Source organism: Peromyscus maniculatus, chromosome 5 (genome assembly GCF_049852395.1).
Source record: "Peromyscus maniculatus bairdii isolate BWxNUB_F1_BW_parent chromosome 5, HU_Pman_BW_mat_3.1, whole genome shotgun sequence".
Taxonomy (NCBI): Eukaryota; Metazoa; Chordata; class Mammalia; order Rodentia; family Cricetidae; genus Peromyscus; species Peromyscus maniculatus.
This window is the reverse complement of record NC_134856.1, coordinates 31,462,921-31,481,134: the sequence shown is the minus strand read 5'-3', so window position 1 is coordinate 31,481,134 and position 18,214 is coordinate 31,462,921. Positions and strand designations below refer to the sequence as shown.

General features: G+C 40.9%; 1 protein-coding gene across 11 annotated transcripts in view; it reads left to right on the top strand.

The window, feature by feature from the left end:
• Iqcm (IQ motif containing M) overlaps positions 1 to 18,214 on the top strand; it is a 471,750-nt gene that overhangs the window by 98,216 nt on the left and 355,320 nt on the right. For 7 of the 11 annotated variants that reach the window (XM_042277514.2, XM_076571981.1, XM_076571978.1 and 4 more), the window contains exon 3: positions 17,879 to 17,956. In XM_042277514.2, the coding sequence (XP_042133448.1) occupies positions 17,920 to 17,956 (37 nt within the window). In that variant the 5' untranslated portion in view covers positions 17,879 to 17,919. The remainder of the gene's footprint in view (positions 1 to 17,878; positions 17,957 to 18,214) is intronic. The other 4 variants (XM_076571980.1, XM_076571985.1, XM_076571984.1 and 1 more) reach the window with 1 other exon arrangement.

The following is an 18,214-nucleotide window of genomic DNA, read 5'->3' as shown; positions in this document are numbered from 1 at the left end:
TAACGCTGATGCAACTGAGTAGCCTTATCAAAGGCAGAACAGACTAATGTGACAGCCATACGAGTAATGGCGTCAGCCCTCTGATTACCTTCACTTAGAGGTCCAGGCAATTGAGTATGAGCTCTAATGTGGCCCACATAAAGGTTATGTGAGCGAGACCATATAAGTCCTTGTACTTGCAATAAGTATTCATGAATGGAAGAAATGGATGGTATGTAGGCTGTTGTTTCCAAAGGCATAATGGCATGTGCCACATATTGACTATCAGTATAAATATTTACACTCTCATCAGAAAACATCTGTAAAGCAAGCAACAGCGCCTGTACCTCTGCCACCTGGGCAGAAGTGCCCTGGACTTTTATTCTCTTTACTATGTTACCAGAAACCACCACAGCAAAACCACATGAAGTGCCATCAGTAAATATCGCATGGGCCTGAGGAATAGGAGTCATTTGTACTATCTTGGGAAATATAACAGGATGCAATTTAAAAAATTGACACACATCATTGGAGGGGTAGTGAGTATCAAACTGACCCTGCATGGAGCATGTCAATATGGCTCAATCATTATCATTAGCTTGTAACCATGTTACTTGAGACTGGGTGTATGGGGTCACCACAATATCTGGCTCTTTACCAAAAGTTTGAACACTGATCTTGATTCCTTTAAATATAATCTGAGCGACAGCCTGTGGATAAGGAGTGATGATTTTTGCTGGAGAAGCTGGGGAATGTACCCATAAAATAGGACCTGTTTGCCAAAACACTCCAGTAGGTGAATGAGTAAAACAAAATATCAAATACAATAAGGGAGAATTAAGATCTATATACTGTACGTGAGCCTGTTCCAGGGCCTCTTGCACACGTTGTAGGCCTACACATCCTTCAGCTGTTAATTTACGGGGAGATGAAGGGTCAGGGTCACCCTTTAAGACATCATACAAGGGGCGAAGCTGACCTGTTGGAATTTTTAAAGTGGGCCGAAGCCATTGAATATCTCCTAGAAAGGTTTGGAAATCATTAAGTGTGCGTAGCTGATCCATACGCAGAGTAATCTTTTGTGGGCGTATGCCCGTGCGTAACAATTCATGACCTAAATAATGATAGGGAAAAGATACCTGTACCTTTTCTGGGGCTATCTGTAAATTAGCCAAACTAAGAACCTCTTGTAAATAAGAAAAGGCATCAAAAACAAGTTTTTTATCTTTAGCAGCCATTAATATATCATCCATATAGTGAATTACATAAACACCTGGAAAAGCTTTTCGAACTGGAGCTAGGGCCAAAGACACATAAATTTGACATATAGTAGGGCTATTGGCCATTCCTTGAGGCAATACCACCCACTGATATCTCTGATAAGGTTCCTTAAGATTTTCTGAAGGAACACTGAAAGCAAAGCGAGGACTGTCCTCGGGATGCAAAGGAATGGTGAAGAATCCCTCAAGTCAACCACAATTAAATGCCAATGCTTAGGAATTGCCACAGGGGCAGGCAGGCCAGGCTGTGTTGCTCCCATGAGAAGCATGGTTTTATTTACAGCTCTAAGATCCTGTAACAGCCTCCATTTTCCTGATTTCTTTTTAATAACAAATATAGGTGAGTTCCAAGGTGAAGTGGAAGGAATGATATGTCCAGCATCTAACTGCTCCTTAACCAATGCATACGCAGCCTCCAATTTTTCCTTAGTAAGGGGCCACTGCTCCACCCATACAGGGTCATCACTATTCTAAGTGACTTTTATCGGTTATATTATTGAAGGCTGTTGTGCAGTGACCCATATGGAAAAGACCCTAATCCTCTAGTATCCCCAGGATCCCTAGTGACACAGTTTTTGTCTGCCGCAGGGAGCAGGTCTCCTTGCAACATTTTCCCTAAGCCTTTGCCCGGGCAGTAGCCCTGACTCTTTAGCAACTGTTGTACAGGCTGTGTAGTAAACATTGTTCTCATACCATTTAACACATCCCGTCCCCACAAGTTCACTGGAATGTCAGGTAGCACAAATGGTTGAAAAGTTCCTGCATGACCTTCCTCATCGTTCCAATTTAAAGGTAGCCTGTTCTGTAATGACATCTGAGCTGTGCCGATACCTTGTAGGTTAGAGGTAGAATTTTTAAGGGGTCAATTGGGATCTCAGGATTCTTGTGAAATTATAGATATATCCAGCACCAGAATCCAATAATCTTCCAATCTCAATCCCACATAATTTTATTTTTAATTTAGGCTGTTTATCATTGATAACTGTTTGTCAAAACACCTTTTTTCTTGTACTTCCAAAGCCTCCAGTTCTAAATATCAGCACCATTTTGAATTTAAAATATGAAAGCAATAATAATTGAGCAATTTTATCACCAGCTTTTGTTTTTATGGTCCTTTTTACTTATGCCAATTATAAAAGCATTAAATACAATCTCTATAGGATTTGAAAAGGTAAACTTTAGGTAATACTCTTTAGTAGTATTTTATAAAATCTTAAAAAGAGGATTCTTTTTTATAGATCCCAAATAACACATTAGCACAAATAGCCAATTATTAACAATGTGGACCAAACAATTTACCTGCATTTTATTTACTGGAAAATTAATTTTGTAACCTCTTTATCAGTAAGAGATTATCATTTATGGGTTTATCTTAGCAACATTATTTAATAAGCTAACAACCCAAACCATTTCAGGTGTTATATTTTTTATAGAATTAAACCAAGAATTTCTAGAAAGCAACTTAAATTGTAGAGCCAAATTTTCAGTAATGATCAACAGACAAGAGCACACCTAATATATAGTTCAAAATTATGAATTTTGTTCCTCTAGTTTATCTACCATGAGGATCAAACATTCATCCAAACATTTATTAACACAATCAAAAGAACAGAACATCCTTTATTTAAACAGCATTGACTTAGCATTCAATGTCCTGACCGAAACCATTTTTTACCAGAAGTTAGGCCCAGTTAAAATTTTAGTGCTAGTCCCTTCCCGGCCTCAGCTCGCTTGGCGAGAGCCGCCGAGGCTGCAGCTTAGCTTTGCTCTGCCCACTGCTCAGGCTCTATTGCCAGCGCCTGCCTGGGCCGCACTCCATCACGGCTCTGCCTCCCACCGGGCGTGTATCTGTCCGCCCGCTGCTTCGGGCTATCTCATGCACACCTTTGTCCGCCACAGCCGCTGGGCGCGCCCCGCACACACAAACTCATGTTTAAACTTTCTACTCCCATGAAGGGACTACCTAATAACGAGTTATTCCCACCATAAGGGAAAACAGAAAAACATTTCCCACGAGGGGATCCTAAATATTGAATTATTCCCACTCTGAGGGAAAAATAAAAAACATTTGAGCCAAAATTAAGCAAACAGACAGCAAAACTTTAAGCTCTGGGCTTACTTGCTGTTCAGCCAGCAGCAGAGGCCTACCTGCTGATTCTTTGTAATTCAGATGCTGCCGCTCTGCACTGGCGGGAAGAAAAAACTCAAAAGAGTTTTCAGCTATCCTGAAAACTCTACAACTGGAAAAAGTCTTTACGTCCTCCATTACCACTGGGAAGAGGCTTCTCTCTTTCCTTTATCTTTCCTCTACAGGGCCCCAATCTTTAGGCCTAGTTTCAAAAATTTTTCCCCTTTTTCTAACGGGAAATTTCATTTCCTTCCCTCTTCTCTATTGGGAAGATTTCCTTTTTCATTTAAAATCTTTAGCTGTCTTGCCCTTACTTAACTTTGGTGCCTTCCTGCTTCAACAGTCCAATTAACTGACTGTGAGCTAATTGCACCCATATCAATCCACTCTTACCTGTAAAATGCCGGCCGGCCTTCCAAGAGTGTCCGTCAGCTGGTCCTTCTTTCTCGGATCTCGGTAGGAACCTCCATTTGTAGCGGTAACGCCAGCATTACCAATACCCGTTTACCATGTCTGAGCGAAGGGCTGCGGATTAAAAAATAGAGACAAGAGACAGCGGGTCATTCGTACGATTGGATGTCGAATGCCGTTTATTGAAAGAGGGGAGAAACCTTAAATACGTACAGGCTTACAGCACAAATGGAGGAACCCCCGGAGGGCAGAAGTTCGCTGTCAATGGTCTACATTCCAGACCCAATGTTTCTATATTCTTGCATCTAAGTAGTTAACGCCCAAAATGCAGGATACACAACAAGGAACTTCCCTCAAGCATTCAGAAGGGTGGATACCGGCAGGGAATCCGAATAGGGAGGACACAAGGAACTTCCCTTAAGCCTTCAGAAGGGTGGATACTGGCAGGGAATCCGAATAGGGAGGAATTCTGATCAAGGTCAAGCAAGCAAGGCCGCAGCCACTCCCAGTCGGGGGCCAGGGCCCATGGCGCCCACATTTCTTCTTTCCTTTTCTCTATCTTTTTGTTGGTAAATCCTCAGTGCTATCTTCTAATTCTTAATCTAGTCCAATCTAGACTTCATTCTGTACATTGAGCTTATAATTTTTCCAAATAACATATTTCTGTTTTGAAGCTCTGATTTGTTCTTTTTTATATCTCTATTTTACTTATGATGGCTTCTTTTCATATTTGATGTTCTTTTTAAATGGAATATTATTTACTCCTCTCCCTCATGGTAGAGTGTAACTTATTTTAAACTTCTTTTCATACCCTTTTATTGTTTCTATTTCCTATGGAATGGTAATTCATTCCAATTGTTGATATTATTGGCTAATTTTTCCAGTGTTGGTTTTGGACACGTTTTGTAATTTTAAAGTTATCTTATAGCCTCCTGGTTTACATAGACTAGGAAGTTTTATTGTGTTTGTATATCGTATTTATTTCTATGCTCATGTTCTGATTCACATTGTGGCTCCCAGGAGGCTTTCCAGTTCAGATCCAGTCTTCCCTTGGTTCTTCCTGCTCCTGCCCCTGCAGTGTTGGAAATGATGCAATCCTGTTCCTGAGCCAGGCACTGGCATGGCTCCTTGGTGTGAACACATTTCTGTTCCTCCTTCTCCAAATACAGAACTTTGGATGAACCCATGCCTCTGGCAGCAGGTAGAAGTTGCATTTTCTATTTCTTATTGGCCGCTTGTTTGTAGCAGAGCCAGGTCCTGCTCCCTGCCTTTTTGGGGGGATCATACTGAGTTATGGGTATCTCAGTGGTACTGAATCCCCAGGTCTCCTCTGCCTCCTTCTGAGAGTTGGGACACTGCATGTACAACTTCATCCCTGCCACAGCTCTGTCTTTGCTTCCTATTCAGGGCTCCTTTTTGTGGACAGAAAGTACATCTCCAGCTCATCCCACTCCATAAGGAAAACTTGTCCCTCAGTTCCATTCTTTTGCTCTAATCTTTTATAGAATCTTCATTTAACTATGGGATTAAAATAGAATTTATTGTCATATATCATGCAAGCCATGATCTCTGAATTCTGTTCCTGTCTGATTATGTTGGTCTTTATGGCCTCTGGCCTCCTGTTTCCTTCTTAATGTTTTCTGCTCTTCCTGTGCTAGCCACACTTTCCTGAGTCTGTTGCTTGTCTTGATTCTCAGAGAATGTATATTATCTCTATCTTAAAAAACTAATGTCCATAATTTTCATCTCTTACATGGAAAGAGATTGTACTTAATTTTCATGTAGTCATTTATTTGGTCTGACAGCAGCACTTTGGGTTATAAGGATCATCATCATCATCATGATCTATATTTTACAGGATAAAGGATTTTGTTTAAAAGAGTAAGTAATATTCTGAGTTATCTCAGTCAAAAATGTCTCACAGGACTCAGGCCTCTTGGGTTTTCAGAACAATGATGTCCTGGTACAATTCACTCATTGGTTGTGCAAAGCTCAAGACCGTGACTGGAAACTGAGAAGCCCTGTCCTTGAGCCAACACTGACGAGCACAAACTCTTACTTTTCACCATGATGCAATATTATCTCTATTACAACAATGTGGGGAAAAAGGTCAACTCAGTCAGTAGGAAGAAGACAAGGCATGAAAGATGTCCTGGAGGGGGAATACAATTTCCTGCAAGAATTTTGTTTGTTTGTTTGTTTGTTTGTTTGTTTAATTAATTTCAGGAATTGTGATTTATCAGGAGTCAAGAGACCTCAATTCTGCTTCTAGTTCATCCACAAAGCCAGTGCTCAGTGGAAATCATTTATACCCATAATGCATTTTTCTCACCTATATGAAGGGGGCTCAAAGACAACACTTAAGATTCTTGCCGTCTTAAAATTATATTACTTGAAACTGCTACTTAAATATGAACTCTCCAACATCAATCAGAATTTTTTCAAGGTCTTTGAATATAAAGAAACTTCAGAGTAGGAGGAAGGGGTAGACTATGATTTGTTTCAATTTCTTGGACTAGATATTCAACTTCAGCATTTCCAAGTACAGTACAATTCTTTTCAAGCAATTTAATAGCTTTGACCTTTAATTTGTTGTCATTAATTTTATAGTATTTCATTGTTGTTTTGAACTATTTGCAAAATATCCCAAACACGTCAATAGGGAACTATTTTGTAAAGTGAGTTTTTACTTTTTATTATTATTTATAAAATGTTAATGGCTTCTATTTTAGGCATGTGCAATTAACAGCCAAATATACTTTTATAGTAGCACCATTTTCATCTATCTATAAAAATTACACAAAAACATGCACAACATGTCTTAGTTATCATGTATTGATTTGGGAATCTTTATGAGATATTTTCAACCATACCTCATGTGGCATAATGCTCCATAGATGAGGGCTTATTAGCTTTATGTTGTTGTTCCTGGACACATGTTCCTACCTATAGTTTTCTTATCAAGAGTCTTTTAATTAAAAATTAAAATATAATTGTATCTTTCCTCCAATCCCTTTCACTCCTCATTTCTTCCTCTCAAATTCATGGACTCCTGTTCTTTGTTAGTGTTACACACATGCACACATATATATTCATAAATATCTAAATACAACCTGCACAGTCTTTACAGTGTTACTTGAATATGTATATGTTTTCAAACTGATGATTTATCTTACCCAACTTCTTAAATAAAATGTGTAAGACATACTTATAATACTTGAATATTTTACTCAAGGAAAGCTTAACTCTTCCTTTTATGAGAATTTTGGGTAAGAAAGATATAGTAAAATGTGAATCTTTCTGAAGCCAGTTGTGTGTATGTTTACTGATCACTTTGGACCAAAGTACTTAACTTTGTTTCTCATTTGTATAATTATGATCTTCCCACCAAGATACTATATTAGTCACTTTATGAAAATGTATGACAGGTTACATGGAGGTTTTAGTAGTAGTTAGATTTCTAAAGACGTATTAGGAGCTCTTGGGAAATTTAGAAGAATGCAAAACTTCAGAGCAACAGTGTGTGTGTGTGTGTGTGTGTGTGTGTGTGTGTGTGCGCGCGCTCGCGCGTGCGCGCACACGCGCACAGATGTGCACATGTTATAGTGTGCAGGTAGAGGCCAGAAGGCAACCTTAAGTGTTGGTTCTCACCTTCTGTCTTGTTTGAGACATGGTCCCTACTGTTTTTCCACTTTGTCTTCTAGGACAGAGAACTTGAGAACATGTCTGGGATTCTATCGTCTCCACTTCTCATCTCCTTATTGGAGCTTTGGGTTTACAAACACTTGCCCTACATGATCAGACTTTAAGTGATTAAGAACTCACACAACCCACCCCCCCAAAGGGATTTGAACTCAGGTCTTTACATTTGTTCAGCAGGTACTCTACTTGCTGACCTATCTTCCCAGCAGAGTCTCTGCCTTCTGTGGAGTAGTATTACATGTCTAGCTATGTACACAATCAATGGAAGACATAAAGAAAAATTCAAAATCTAGAATTTGTCCTGGTGGGGATTACAGGGTAGCTCTGATTCTTCTGGCTTTTCGTAAAGCTCTGTACTTCATATTTCTTTTGAAGGATAATCAGGTGATGATAAATTGTTTATGATGACTAGAGGTTATTTTCAAAGTTTTTATGTGTCACTTTCAGTGTTAGTAAGTACTTTTCATTGATAAATGAGATATTGGAAAAGTACATACTATTTCCAAGGGTTTGATTAATGAATAATACTTACAAAGTATTGGAAACCAGCACTGCATACATGCCAAAAATTACTAGAATATGGAAGCTGTTATGTGACCTCATCTGAGACACTAACACCTCTCCTCAGAGGTTGCAATGCATAATGTTGAACTTTCTATCAACTAAAGCATAAATCATATCCTTTCAATGCTGACTTACTTTCTTCAAGATTATACATGAGAACCAATTGTCTTTGTATATAATAGTCCAGTGTCATGGCTGCAAGTTTTTCCATTGTGTATACAATATGCAGATTATTTATTCTTGTGTTGGTGGACATTTGAGTTGTTTCTATTATTTTGATTTTATGTAGTGCTACTGTGATCTTTCTTACATGTATCTTTTGGTGAATGGTATTAACCTTTAAGGAGAATTAAAAGGGCTAGTTTATTGGTAGAGATTTAGTTTTTGGAAGATTTTTACAATTAGTTTAGCAAAGATAACCAGTTAGTACTCCAATAGGTAATAAGTGAATGTTTGAGTTGATCTATGTCTCTGTCAACATTTGGTACTTTTAAAGAGTCATTTATTTGGGTATGTGATTGTGGCTTTTAGCCTTATTTTCCTAATAACAAATGAATTTTGAATATCATTTCACCTACCTATTTTCCATTTGGAAATCTTCCTTGCAAATTGATTTTTTTTTTGATTTGTAAAGTATTTTTAGATGTTTGTGTTTTTAATTTTAGATTATGTAAAGACTAAATTTAAATGTTTCAACTCCCTGGAGTAGCTGATCCTTTTACTCAAGTATGCTCCATCTGACAGCGATTACATCCTTTTATTCTCTGGAAGTCATTCTACTTAGCCATGGTGGTGGAGTGATAGTCTGATCTCACCAACCCAGCCATAATCTGCCACTGCTAGGTAATGTTTGATTATCAGAGAGATAGAGCTAGGATACCAGGATAAATGGGGAGGAAGGTTGTAGGAGGAGATCTTCATGATTGGCTTGAGATGGGAGCAGACAGGAGGGGGAGGCCTAGTCAGGTGGTCTGCTCCAGATTTGGTGGTGGGTTCCAAGGAGAGGAGAGGAGGTGAAGGGCTGCAGGAGGCTGCCTGCTTCTCTGGCTGGAGGAGCCTGTGGGTTCCCAGGGAACACCCGATGGAGTCGAGGGGTGGGATAATAGAGTGAGTGGGTGGATGGAAGTTTAGAGGGGAAGATCTGTGTGATCCACTGGAGCTGGGGTAGGGTCAGAGCAGAGGTTGAAGCAGGTGTTCTGCTTCAGAGCTGAGAATGATGATGGGAGGTTGGATTTGGAGGAGTGGATGGAGAGGTCAAGATCTGCAGTTAGTCTACCTGCTTCCTTGACTGGAATCCAGTTTCCTAGTAACCATTATAATAAGGCAGGGACTAAAAAAGGATTATAATTTAATCAAGCAGAAAGCTGCAAATAATTATAAAGTATAATGTGAGAGGTTTAAAAAGTTCTCAGTTTAACACCTTTTTTTTGAAAAAATTGAGAACTTAAATAAAACCAAAAAAAATCAATAATAAATCACTTTTGTGCTTTAAAGATTTAAATATTTTGTGACAGAATGGAAATATTGGAAACATTTTAATGTGTTATTGCTTGACCATCATTGAATTGTCGACAACAACTATCTTATGAAAGAATTAAGCAGAACTTCTCTGGGCCTGGAGTGTAGTGGCTAAAGATAAACTGGAGGAGGGGAGGAGGTGCATCCTGGGGAGGCTCCAAGCTCACATCAGAAGAGCCAGGTGGTCACCTGCTGTCTCCATTGTCTTCCGAGAATTAATGTAAATATAGATGAAATTCCTGTTTGTCAAATATTGGTCTCTTTAAAATCTTCTGTTTGTTTTTTTATATGAGGAACTAGGGCTCAGGTAGGCTAAGTGGCTTGGCAAAGATCATGTACTTTGGCATTGGAAGGGTTGAGACTGAATTTGAATTTGCAGGGATCACAGAGCTCCTGGATTGTGATGATCTGTGTTGGGGGATGGGAAGCCTAAGGACTCAAATATTTTTCCTTCCTATCTCTTGGTTCTGCATAACCTAGTAACCTGAGCTAGTGAATCAGAGAACAATGTCTGCATGGGGAAATAAGTGCTATTCTATGTGTTTGCCATGTGGTGCATAGGCCCCCTTGGACTCCTGTCTTATATGACATTCAAGGTCAGAAGTTATTTATTTTTTTCCTTTTATTTTATTTTACAATACCATTCAGTTCTACATATCAGCCACAGATTCCCTTGTTCTCCCCCCTTCTGTCCCCCTCCCCTTCGCCCCAGTCCATCCCCCATTCCCACCTCCTCCAGGGCAAAGCCTCCCCCAGGACTGAGATCAACCTGGTAGACTCAATCAATCCAGGCACGTCCAGTCCCCTCCTCCCAGACTGAGCCAAGTGTCCCTGCATAAAGCCCCAGGTTTCAAACAGCCAACTCATGCACTGAGCATAGGACCTGGTACCACTGCCTAGATGCCTCCCAAACAGATCAAGCCAATCAACTGTCTCACCTATTCAGAGGGCCTAATCCAGTTGGGGGCCCCTCAACCATTGGTTCATAGTTCATGTGTTTACATTCATTTGGCTATTTGTCCCTGTGCTTTATCCAACCTTGGTTTCAACAATTCTCGCGCATACAAACCCTCCTCTTTTTCGCTAATTAGACTCCCGGAGCTCCCCCCCCCCCCCCGGGGCCTGGCCGTGGATCTCTGTATCCAGATCCCTCAGTCATTGGATGGGGTTTCTTTTTTTTTTTTTTTTTTGCTCTGATTGGTATTTTATTTCTCTTTTACAGGTTCCACATAATAGACAAAGGTTTTTTGATAACATATTGTTATCTTTGCTGGAGATGATCATATGATCATTTTAAACAACACAAATGTGTACATACATGAGACTGTGGTTTCTGCAGCCTATAAACACCTCTTTGGGTTTAAAAAGGGAAAAAGCAGTATGCTGACAATTCAACCGTAACTCTTAGAAAAACACCGATTTCCTTACCAAACAGGAGCGCCCTGTATATGGACCTATCACCCAAGAGAGCAATGAGTCAAGTCAGGGGAAACCGAGCGCAGCTCCCCACACCAGCTCAGAAGACCTCCCCCACCCAGCACCTCCTCAAGGTGCTCCTAGCTTCACCACAGAAAGGTAGCAGTCACCCCCAGAGAAGACAGGAGCAGCAAATAACCCCGACAACTTGAGTGTCCTCCAGTGCTTCACACCCACCATCAGGAACTCCATGCAAGCATGCGTACCATTCTCAGTATGCTGTGCATTGGTCTGATATTTTAGTGTGAGTAGAACACACTTTTTCTTTAAGATAGCTGCTTTTTCCTTATTCTTACTCTTATCAAATAGCATTGCTTATATCCTTTCTGGTGAAATACTTTGTTATCCCAGGCACCTAAATCAATTAGGAAGACCTGGTTCCCTTTCTTGAGATGTGAATGGATGGGGTTTCTAGCACAACTATTAGGGTGTTTGGCCATCCCATAACCAGAGTAGGTCAGTTCGGGCTGTCTCTCGACCATTGCCAGCAGTCTATTGTGGGGGTATCTTTGTGGATTTCTGTGGGCCTCTCTAGTACTTTGTTTCTTCCTTTTCTCATGTGGTCTTCATTTACCATGGTCTCCTATTCCTTGTTCTCCCTCTCTGTTCTTGATCCAGCTGGGATCTCCCGCTCCCACAGGCTCTCTTTCCCTCGACCCTCGCCCTTCATTACTCCCACTCATGTCCAGGCTGTTCATGTAGATCTCAGCCATTTCTCTGTCATTGGGCGATCCTCATGTCTTTCTCGGAAAACAATATGGCGCTTTCTTAGAAAATTGGGAATCAATCTCCCCCAAGATCCAGCTATACCACTCTTGGGCATATACCCAAGGAATGCTCAATCATACCACAAGAGCACTTGCTCAGCTATGTTCATATCAGCATTGTTTGTAATAGCCAAAACCTGGAAACAACCTAGATGCTCTTCAACTGAAGAATGGATAAATAAAATGTGGCACACATACATAATGGAATACTACTCAGCAAAGAAAAACAGTGACATCATGAGGTTTGCAAGCAAATGGATGGATCTAGAAAAAAATCATCCTGAGTGAGGTAACCCAGACTCACAAAGACAAATATGGTATGTAATCACTCATAGGAGGATACTAGATGTGGAACAAGGAGGACTGGACTGCTACTCACACTACCAGGGAGGCTACCTGGAAAACAGGACCTCAAGGTCAGAAGTTTATATCATATCTTCTCTCTATGTCATTTTGGTTCTCTGGCAAATTAGGTTCATAATATTTAATCTTCTTATCATCTAGTGTACTTTTGTCTACTTTATGTGCCTAATATTTCCTAGCAATATTGGCCCCAGCTGGAAGCTGTTCAGTTTCTTTCCTTGTCTTTTCTTAGCCCTGTGGGTTGTAGCTATCAGATAGTCAGTTTAGAGGAACCAGAGACTTGGCAGTGAAGTCAGGAAACACGTGTGGAAGATGAGCAGTCTAAGGTTCTTTCTGGTATTTGTTACTGTTCTCTGTATAGTGAGAAGATACTTGTCAGAGATACTCAGGGAAGAAAGGGTTTATCTTTGCTTGCAATCTAAGGAAATAGTGCACAATAGCGCAGAAGGCATATTGGTGAGAATCATTCCAGCAGCAGCCACAGAAGCCAGCAGTGGCTGGTTACATTGTATCCAGTCAGCAAGCACAGGGATGACAACCGGGTCTCCTTTCTTTCTGTTCTATCTGGTGTCCCAGTTCATAGCATGGTGCTGCTGACATGCAGGGTGAATCTTGCTTCTCAAAATTCTCTGGTAAACTTCTCAAAGACTTTCCCAGACCTGTGTCTTCTGAGTGGTTCCAGATCTAGTCCAGGATAGACCACACTTGTGTTTTTTTTTTTTGTTTGTTTTTTGTTTTTTGTTTTTTGTTTTTTGTTTTTTCGAGACAGGGTTTCTCTGCGTAGCTTTTGCGCCTTTCCTGGAGCTCACTTGGTAGCCCAGGCTGGCCTCGAACTCACAGAGATCCGCCTGGCTCTGCCTCCCGAGTGCTGGGATTAAAGGCGTGCGCCACCACCGCCCGGCCTAGACCACACTTGTTAACTGGAAGAAGAAAATGTAGCAGAGAATGGGAAGAGTGGCCAGGACAGCCCATGGCGAGATTCCTCAGGCGCTATGCCCTGAGAGGTAGTGGTGAGGGTTATGACTCAGGGGTTGGGGGGGGGGGATGGGGCCTGGCCTGCTCGACTTCCTTTAAGTCTTGCTTCAAAGCTTCTGAGACACAGGACAGTGTACAAAAAAGAGCCAGGCAGTCTTGACCACATAGTTGATTTCTGGTGTTTGGAACCAACTGTTTATTTTTCATTCCAAAAATATAGAAGAATAATACACTAATATAGTTTTAGAATCTGAGGGGCCTTTAAAGGTATTCTATCCCAATAATTTCTCACTTAAATGAGGAAAATGAAGCTGAAACAAGTCAAACACACCCACTGACTTAGTTCCAGAGTTGTAAAGTTTTGGGATTGCAGCCCCAAGCTTCTCATCCATATTTACTCAGTTTTATGAGATGAATGATTTCAGGACAAAGGTCAAGTCTTTAATGCAATCAGAAGCTGTAGAAAAGAAACCATGTGGTCCATAGTGGAGAAGAGGAATGGATGCTATGAGAAGGGCGAACCGAGACAGGCTAAGAGTGGCTGAGTTGGGAAGCTGTTGCATTAGTTCAGGGGTGAAGTGATTCTGTTTGGAAGAGGGAAGATGGTGAACGGCAGCTGTATTTTGAGGTTGATAGCCCAGATTGATGGATTGAATGTGCAAATAGAAACAAGATGATTTGATGCCTGTGACTCCAGGAACATGTAGATGTAGGTAAAGTGCCTGAGAGCTAAGTGTAGAGGTAAAAGTAAGACTGAAGGCTTGGAGACTTGAGATGGAGGGACAGTGGGGAGAAAGTTAGGGTTGAAAGAAAGACTTCTTCATTTGTTCTTGTATCAACTGCTGAACTACCTCCTTCAGATTCCTAAAATGTGATCTAGACCACATAGCAGTTCTTTGCTCGAAATACTTTCTTAAAAATGATACTTTATTAGTCGTCTTTCTGTTGCTTTGCTAAGATTTCCAAGATACTGATGGTCAATATGTAATGAGGAAAGTTTTATTTTAGCTCATGGATTCAGTTTTCTTCATAAATTGCTCAACTCTGTCTTTTTTGCCTATGGTGTCACAGTACATTAAGCCTGGAATATATGATACAGGATGCTTGCACACCTCATGGCAACTGGTAGGAAGGTGCCTCCTGTCCCAGTATTTTCTATGTCTTAGTGTCCAAATAGCCTCTCACTAGGAAATTTCACCACCTTCTGGCACTTTCATAGGCTATAGACCAAGGGTTTAGTATATAGGTCTATGGGAAACATGTAGACTTTGTATAGTAGATTCCATGACCAACTATATCAGTCTTCTACTTTATGAAGAGAAAGTAGGAAATAAGTTCCAATTATGTTTGCTTTTTATCATACAAGAATAGGCTTACAGATCCTAAACATTCCTGTTACTCAGTTTGGAAAGCCAGTTTGGAAAGTTTCATCTACTTGGAGTGAGAGGGTAAATGGATGTGTGCATCTAAGGATAAAGTAGGTGTGAGAGGGAGGGGCATCCCTGTCAGGCATGCTGGTGTATACGTACTCAATCTACAACCATTTATTATTACTTCTGTGTTCTGGGTAGTGTTCTGCATAATGGGAGTATTGCAGGGAAGGAAATAAAGTTCCTGAATTTCTGAAAGCTACATTCTAGAACACTGATTACTTAAATACCATGAAAAAACAACAACAACAACAACCCCCAAACAAAAGCAAATAATTCCTTGCCTGTTTTAGCAACAGAAAATTAGGTCCTTCTCTCCAATCAGGCACACAGTTCATACCCTGTACCCACGTACATTCTCAACTTGTATTTTCTGTGCTCTGTCTTTTGTACGGCCATATTCTCTGATTCTTTCAGGTTACATAGTCTGCTATCTCAGGACCAATATTCAGAGCAGGATTGTATCAGCTTGCATCTTGTTCTGATTAGCTGATACCATCATGCTTTCACAGTTACTACTGCTCCAGCCTTCCAGATGTCTCTTGAACCTTCTTCTATCTCATCCTCAGTCCTTGATGCTGTCAATATTTGAAAACTAACCACCCTCCCAGGTCCATAACACTGCTTCTTTATGACACCTGGCAAATACTTCTGTTATTTATTTATTTATTTATTTATTTATTTATTTATTTATTTATTTTGGCTTTTTCTTCCAAAATCGATGATGACAAACCTCTTGCACAGGAAGGCAATAGACATAGACCTGGGGAAACTTGGATTCTCACAACTGTCTGTGAGGTACTTCATGTGGACAGGGACCACATTTCCTAATGCCTGTGTTGTTGTGTAAGTCTCTCAGCAGTTCTGCCATCTGCAGCTGCCTCCCACCATCTCCTGGCTCAGCCTTCCCCCATATTCTTTGGTTTTGTGGGGGCACTGTCATGAAAGTACCCCACAGGAAGCTTAGCAGGTTTTTGCATTAAAAGGACAGTGGCACATCTTTCTTGCCAGCCCATTTGCTACGGCATGTCACTCCTGGCACACTGATTAAGGGGCAGCAGCAATTAGCAGTGGAGAAGTCCATTGCTATAGAGGAAAAAATAAGGAAACGACAGAGCATGAAGCAGCTTCATTTTTCTCTTATATTGAAATATGAGAAGACAAGCACTGCTTGGTGATTGCCAAGGGTGGGGCTATGTTTTGATTCACTAAGATCTGCTTGCAGGACTAGGCAGACCAGCAGCATGCTCTGTGTTCTTGCCTACAGTATAATGCGGAGAATTTGAGAAATACTTCCCCTAGATGATTGGATTTTAAAGGTGTGGCTGCTGTGGTTTCTTCCTCTGGGTAGAAGCCAAGGAAAAATTTTATACCTTTTATCTGAGAGCATGTGACTATAGTCATGACTTCCGTAGGGCAAAGTTTATGCTTATTCCAATAATCTCACAACTGTTTAACAAGTTCTGAGCACTTCTTCACAGCATGTTGGTTGCATCAGCCTACTGAACAACTATATTTAGAGTTTAGAGCAAGGGCTCTGTGGGGCCCTGCAAAGCATATAGTATTCTTGTTTATAATGGAGCAGCCACCGAGTGCACAGGAGTTGGCATCAGTGGGAGTGGCTCTGTAGCTGTAGAGACATTTGCTGCATTGTGCACAGTGCTTTGGAAAGGTGTGTGGTGTTAAATGTAGGAAGAAGGGCTCAGCTCGGGACACGCATTAGTCAGTCTGTTCTCGAGCATCTCTAGGATTGGAAAACTAGACTAGGAACTACTGGGGCCAGGTTCAAGGCAGGGGTCACTTCCAACTAACAAACATTTAGGTAAACTTCTAAAGTGAAGTTCCTAGGTTCTGCTCTAGACTGGTATGCTTCCTAAACCTCCCCGGGTGATTTTGACAGTCATCCAGTCATCGAACATTAAGTATAATTTCCAATATTTTAAGCATAGTTTTGCTTTCAGGCTGTGTGCAGTCTGTTGGGGTCACAGGACTTTTAGAGACACCACTCCTGTTTTCAGCCCCTTACACAGCATAGACAGCATAACTACATAAAGCAGAGGTAAGAGCCTGAGACTAGACAAATCATGAAGGAGATTGTAGCTAGAGTTTTCCTGCCTGGCCCACAGTCAGGACAAATCTGTCTCACCCGCCAGTCCCACAGCCGCTCAGACCCAACCAAGTAAACACAGAGACTTATATTGCTTACAAACTGTATGGCCATGGCAGGCTTCTTGCTAACCATTCTTATATCTTAACCCATTTCTATAAATCTATACCTTGCCACGTGGCTCGTGGCTTACCAGCATCTTCACATGCAGCTTGTCATGGTGGCAGCTGGCAGTGTCTCTGACTCAGCCTTCTACTTCCCAGAATTCTTCTCCTCCTTGTCCCGCCTACTGCCTGCCTACTGGCCAATCAGTGTTTTATTTACTAACCAATCAGAGCAACACATTTGCCATGCAGAACATCCCACAGCAGGAGATGGGAAGAGAAGAGGCATTTTAAGTTGCAGATTAATACAAATGGAGGCTCAGAGCTGGAGTATGTAAGGTATAGGCCATGTATGAACTGGGTAGTAATAAGAAAGTAAAGAAATTAGGTGAGCTCTCACAGGATCTTAGGCTCAAGTATTTGAATTTGAGTTCTTTATGTCACAAAATAGCTGTTTATCTGGACAATTTGTTTCATTTCTCTGCCTACCAAATGTGGAACAGTAGTTCGAGCAGGGCTGTAGATGAAATGTTTGAGGCAAGCTCAATTTATAAAGAAAAGTGGTTCATTTAACTCACAGCTTCACGGGTGCAAGAGCACAGTGCCAGCTTTGCTCCAGCTCTGGGGGTGGGGGGATGCTCTTGGCTGAACTCCTCATGGTGGGAATGCATGAGAAAGTGAGAGATCATGGCTCAGAAACAGGAAGCCAGAGAGGCTAGAGTACTGCTGTGGCCTCTTCTGATTGCATACTTCTGTCGACTGAAAGACCTTTCACTCTGTCCTCTTAAGTTTTTTACATGATCATTGCCACACTATGGGCTGTGCAACCAACACATGAACCTTTGGGAATAAATTTAAAGATGTCTAAACCCTCACAAAGGTTGTTTGGAACCACTAAGGTAGAACATATACAGACACTCCCTAAATTAGAGTCCTACCATTCAAAGAGGGGACACTGAAAGTTCAGATCAGAGGAATAAAATGTCAAAGTGTTAGATATTTATTTTATTTATTTATGAATAAAAGAAGTAGCTAAAATGAATTACCATCACATCTTTATCATTCATGTAACAGCAGAGCTCACCATTCATAAAGGATCACCCTACCTGACCATTATGGCAACTGTAGAAGCCATACCTGAAGGAGCAGAAGGTGAGTACCATGTTTTCCTAATTCATGTATAGAGCAAGACACTCTCAATGCTTTGAAGAGTCTTTTCCTCTTATTTAATTATTCCCAGAACAAGCCATGTGTTAGCATGACTTATGACAGCTATGAGGCCATTCACTGCTTGAAACATGTCCTGGGGAAACTAAGTGTGCCATGACTAACAACTGATCATTTTTAACTGTTTAGAAAGTGACTTTTTGTACATGGGCATTTATATTGAAACATTTTGGTTTTTACCTG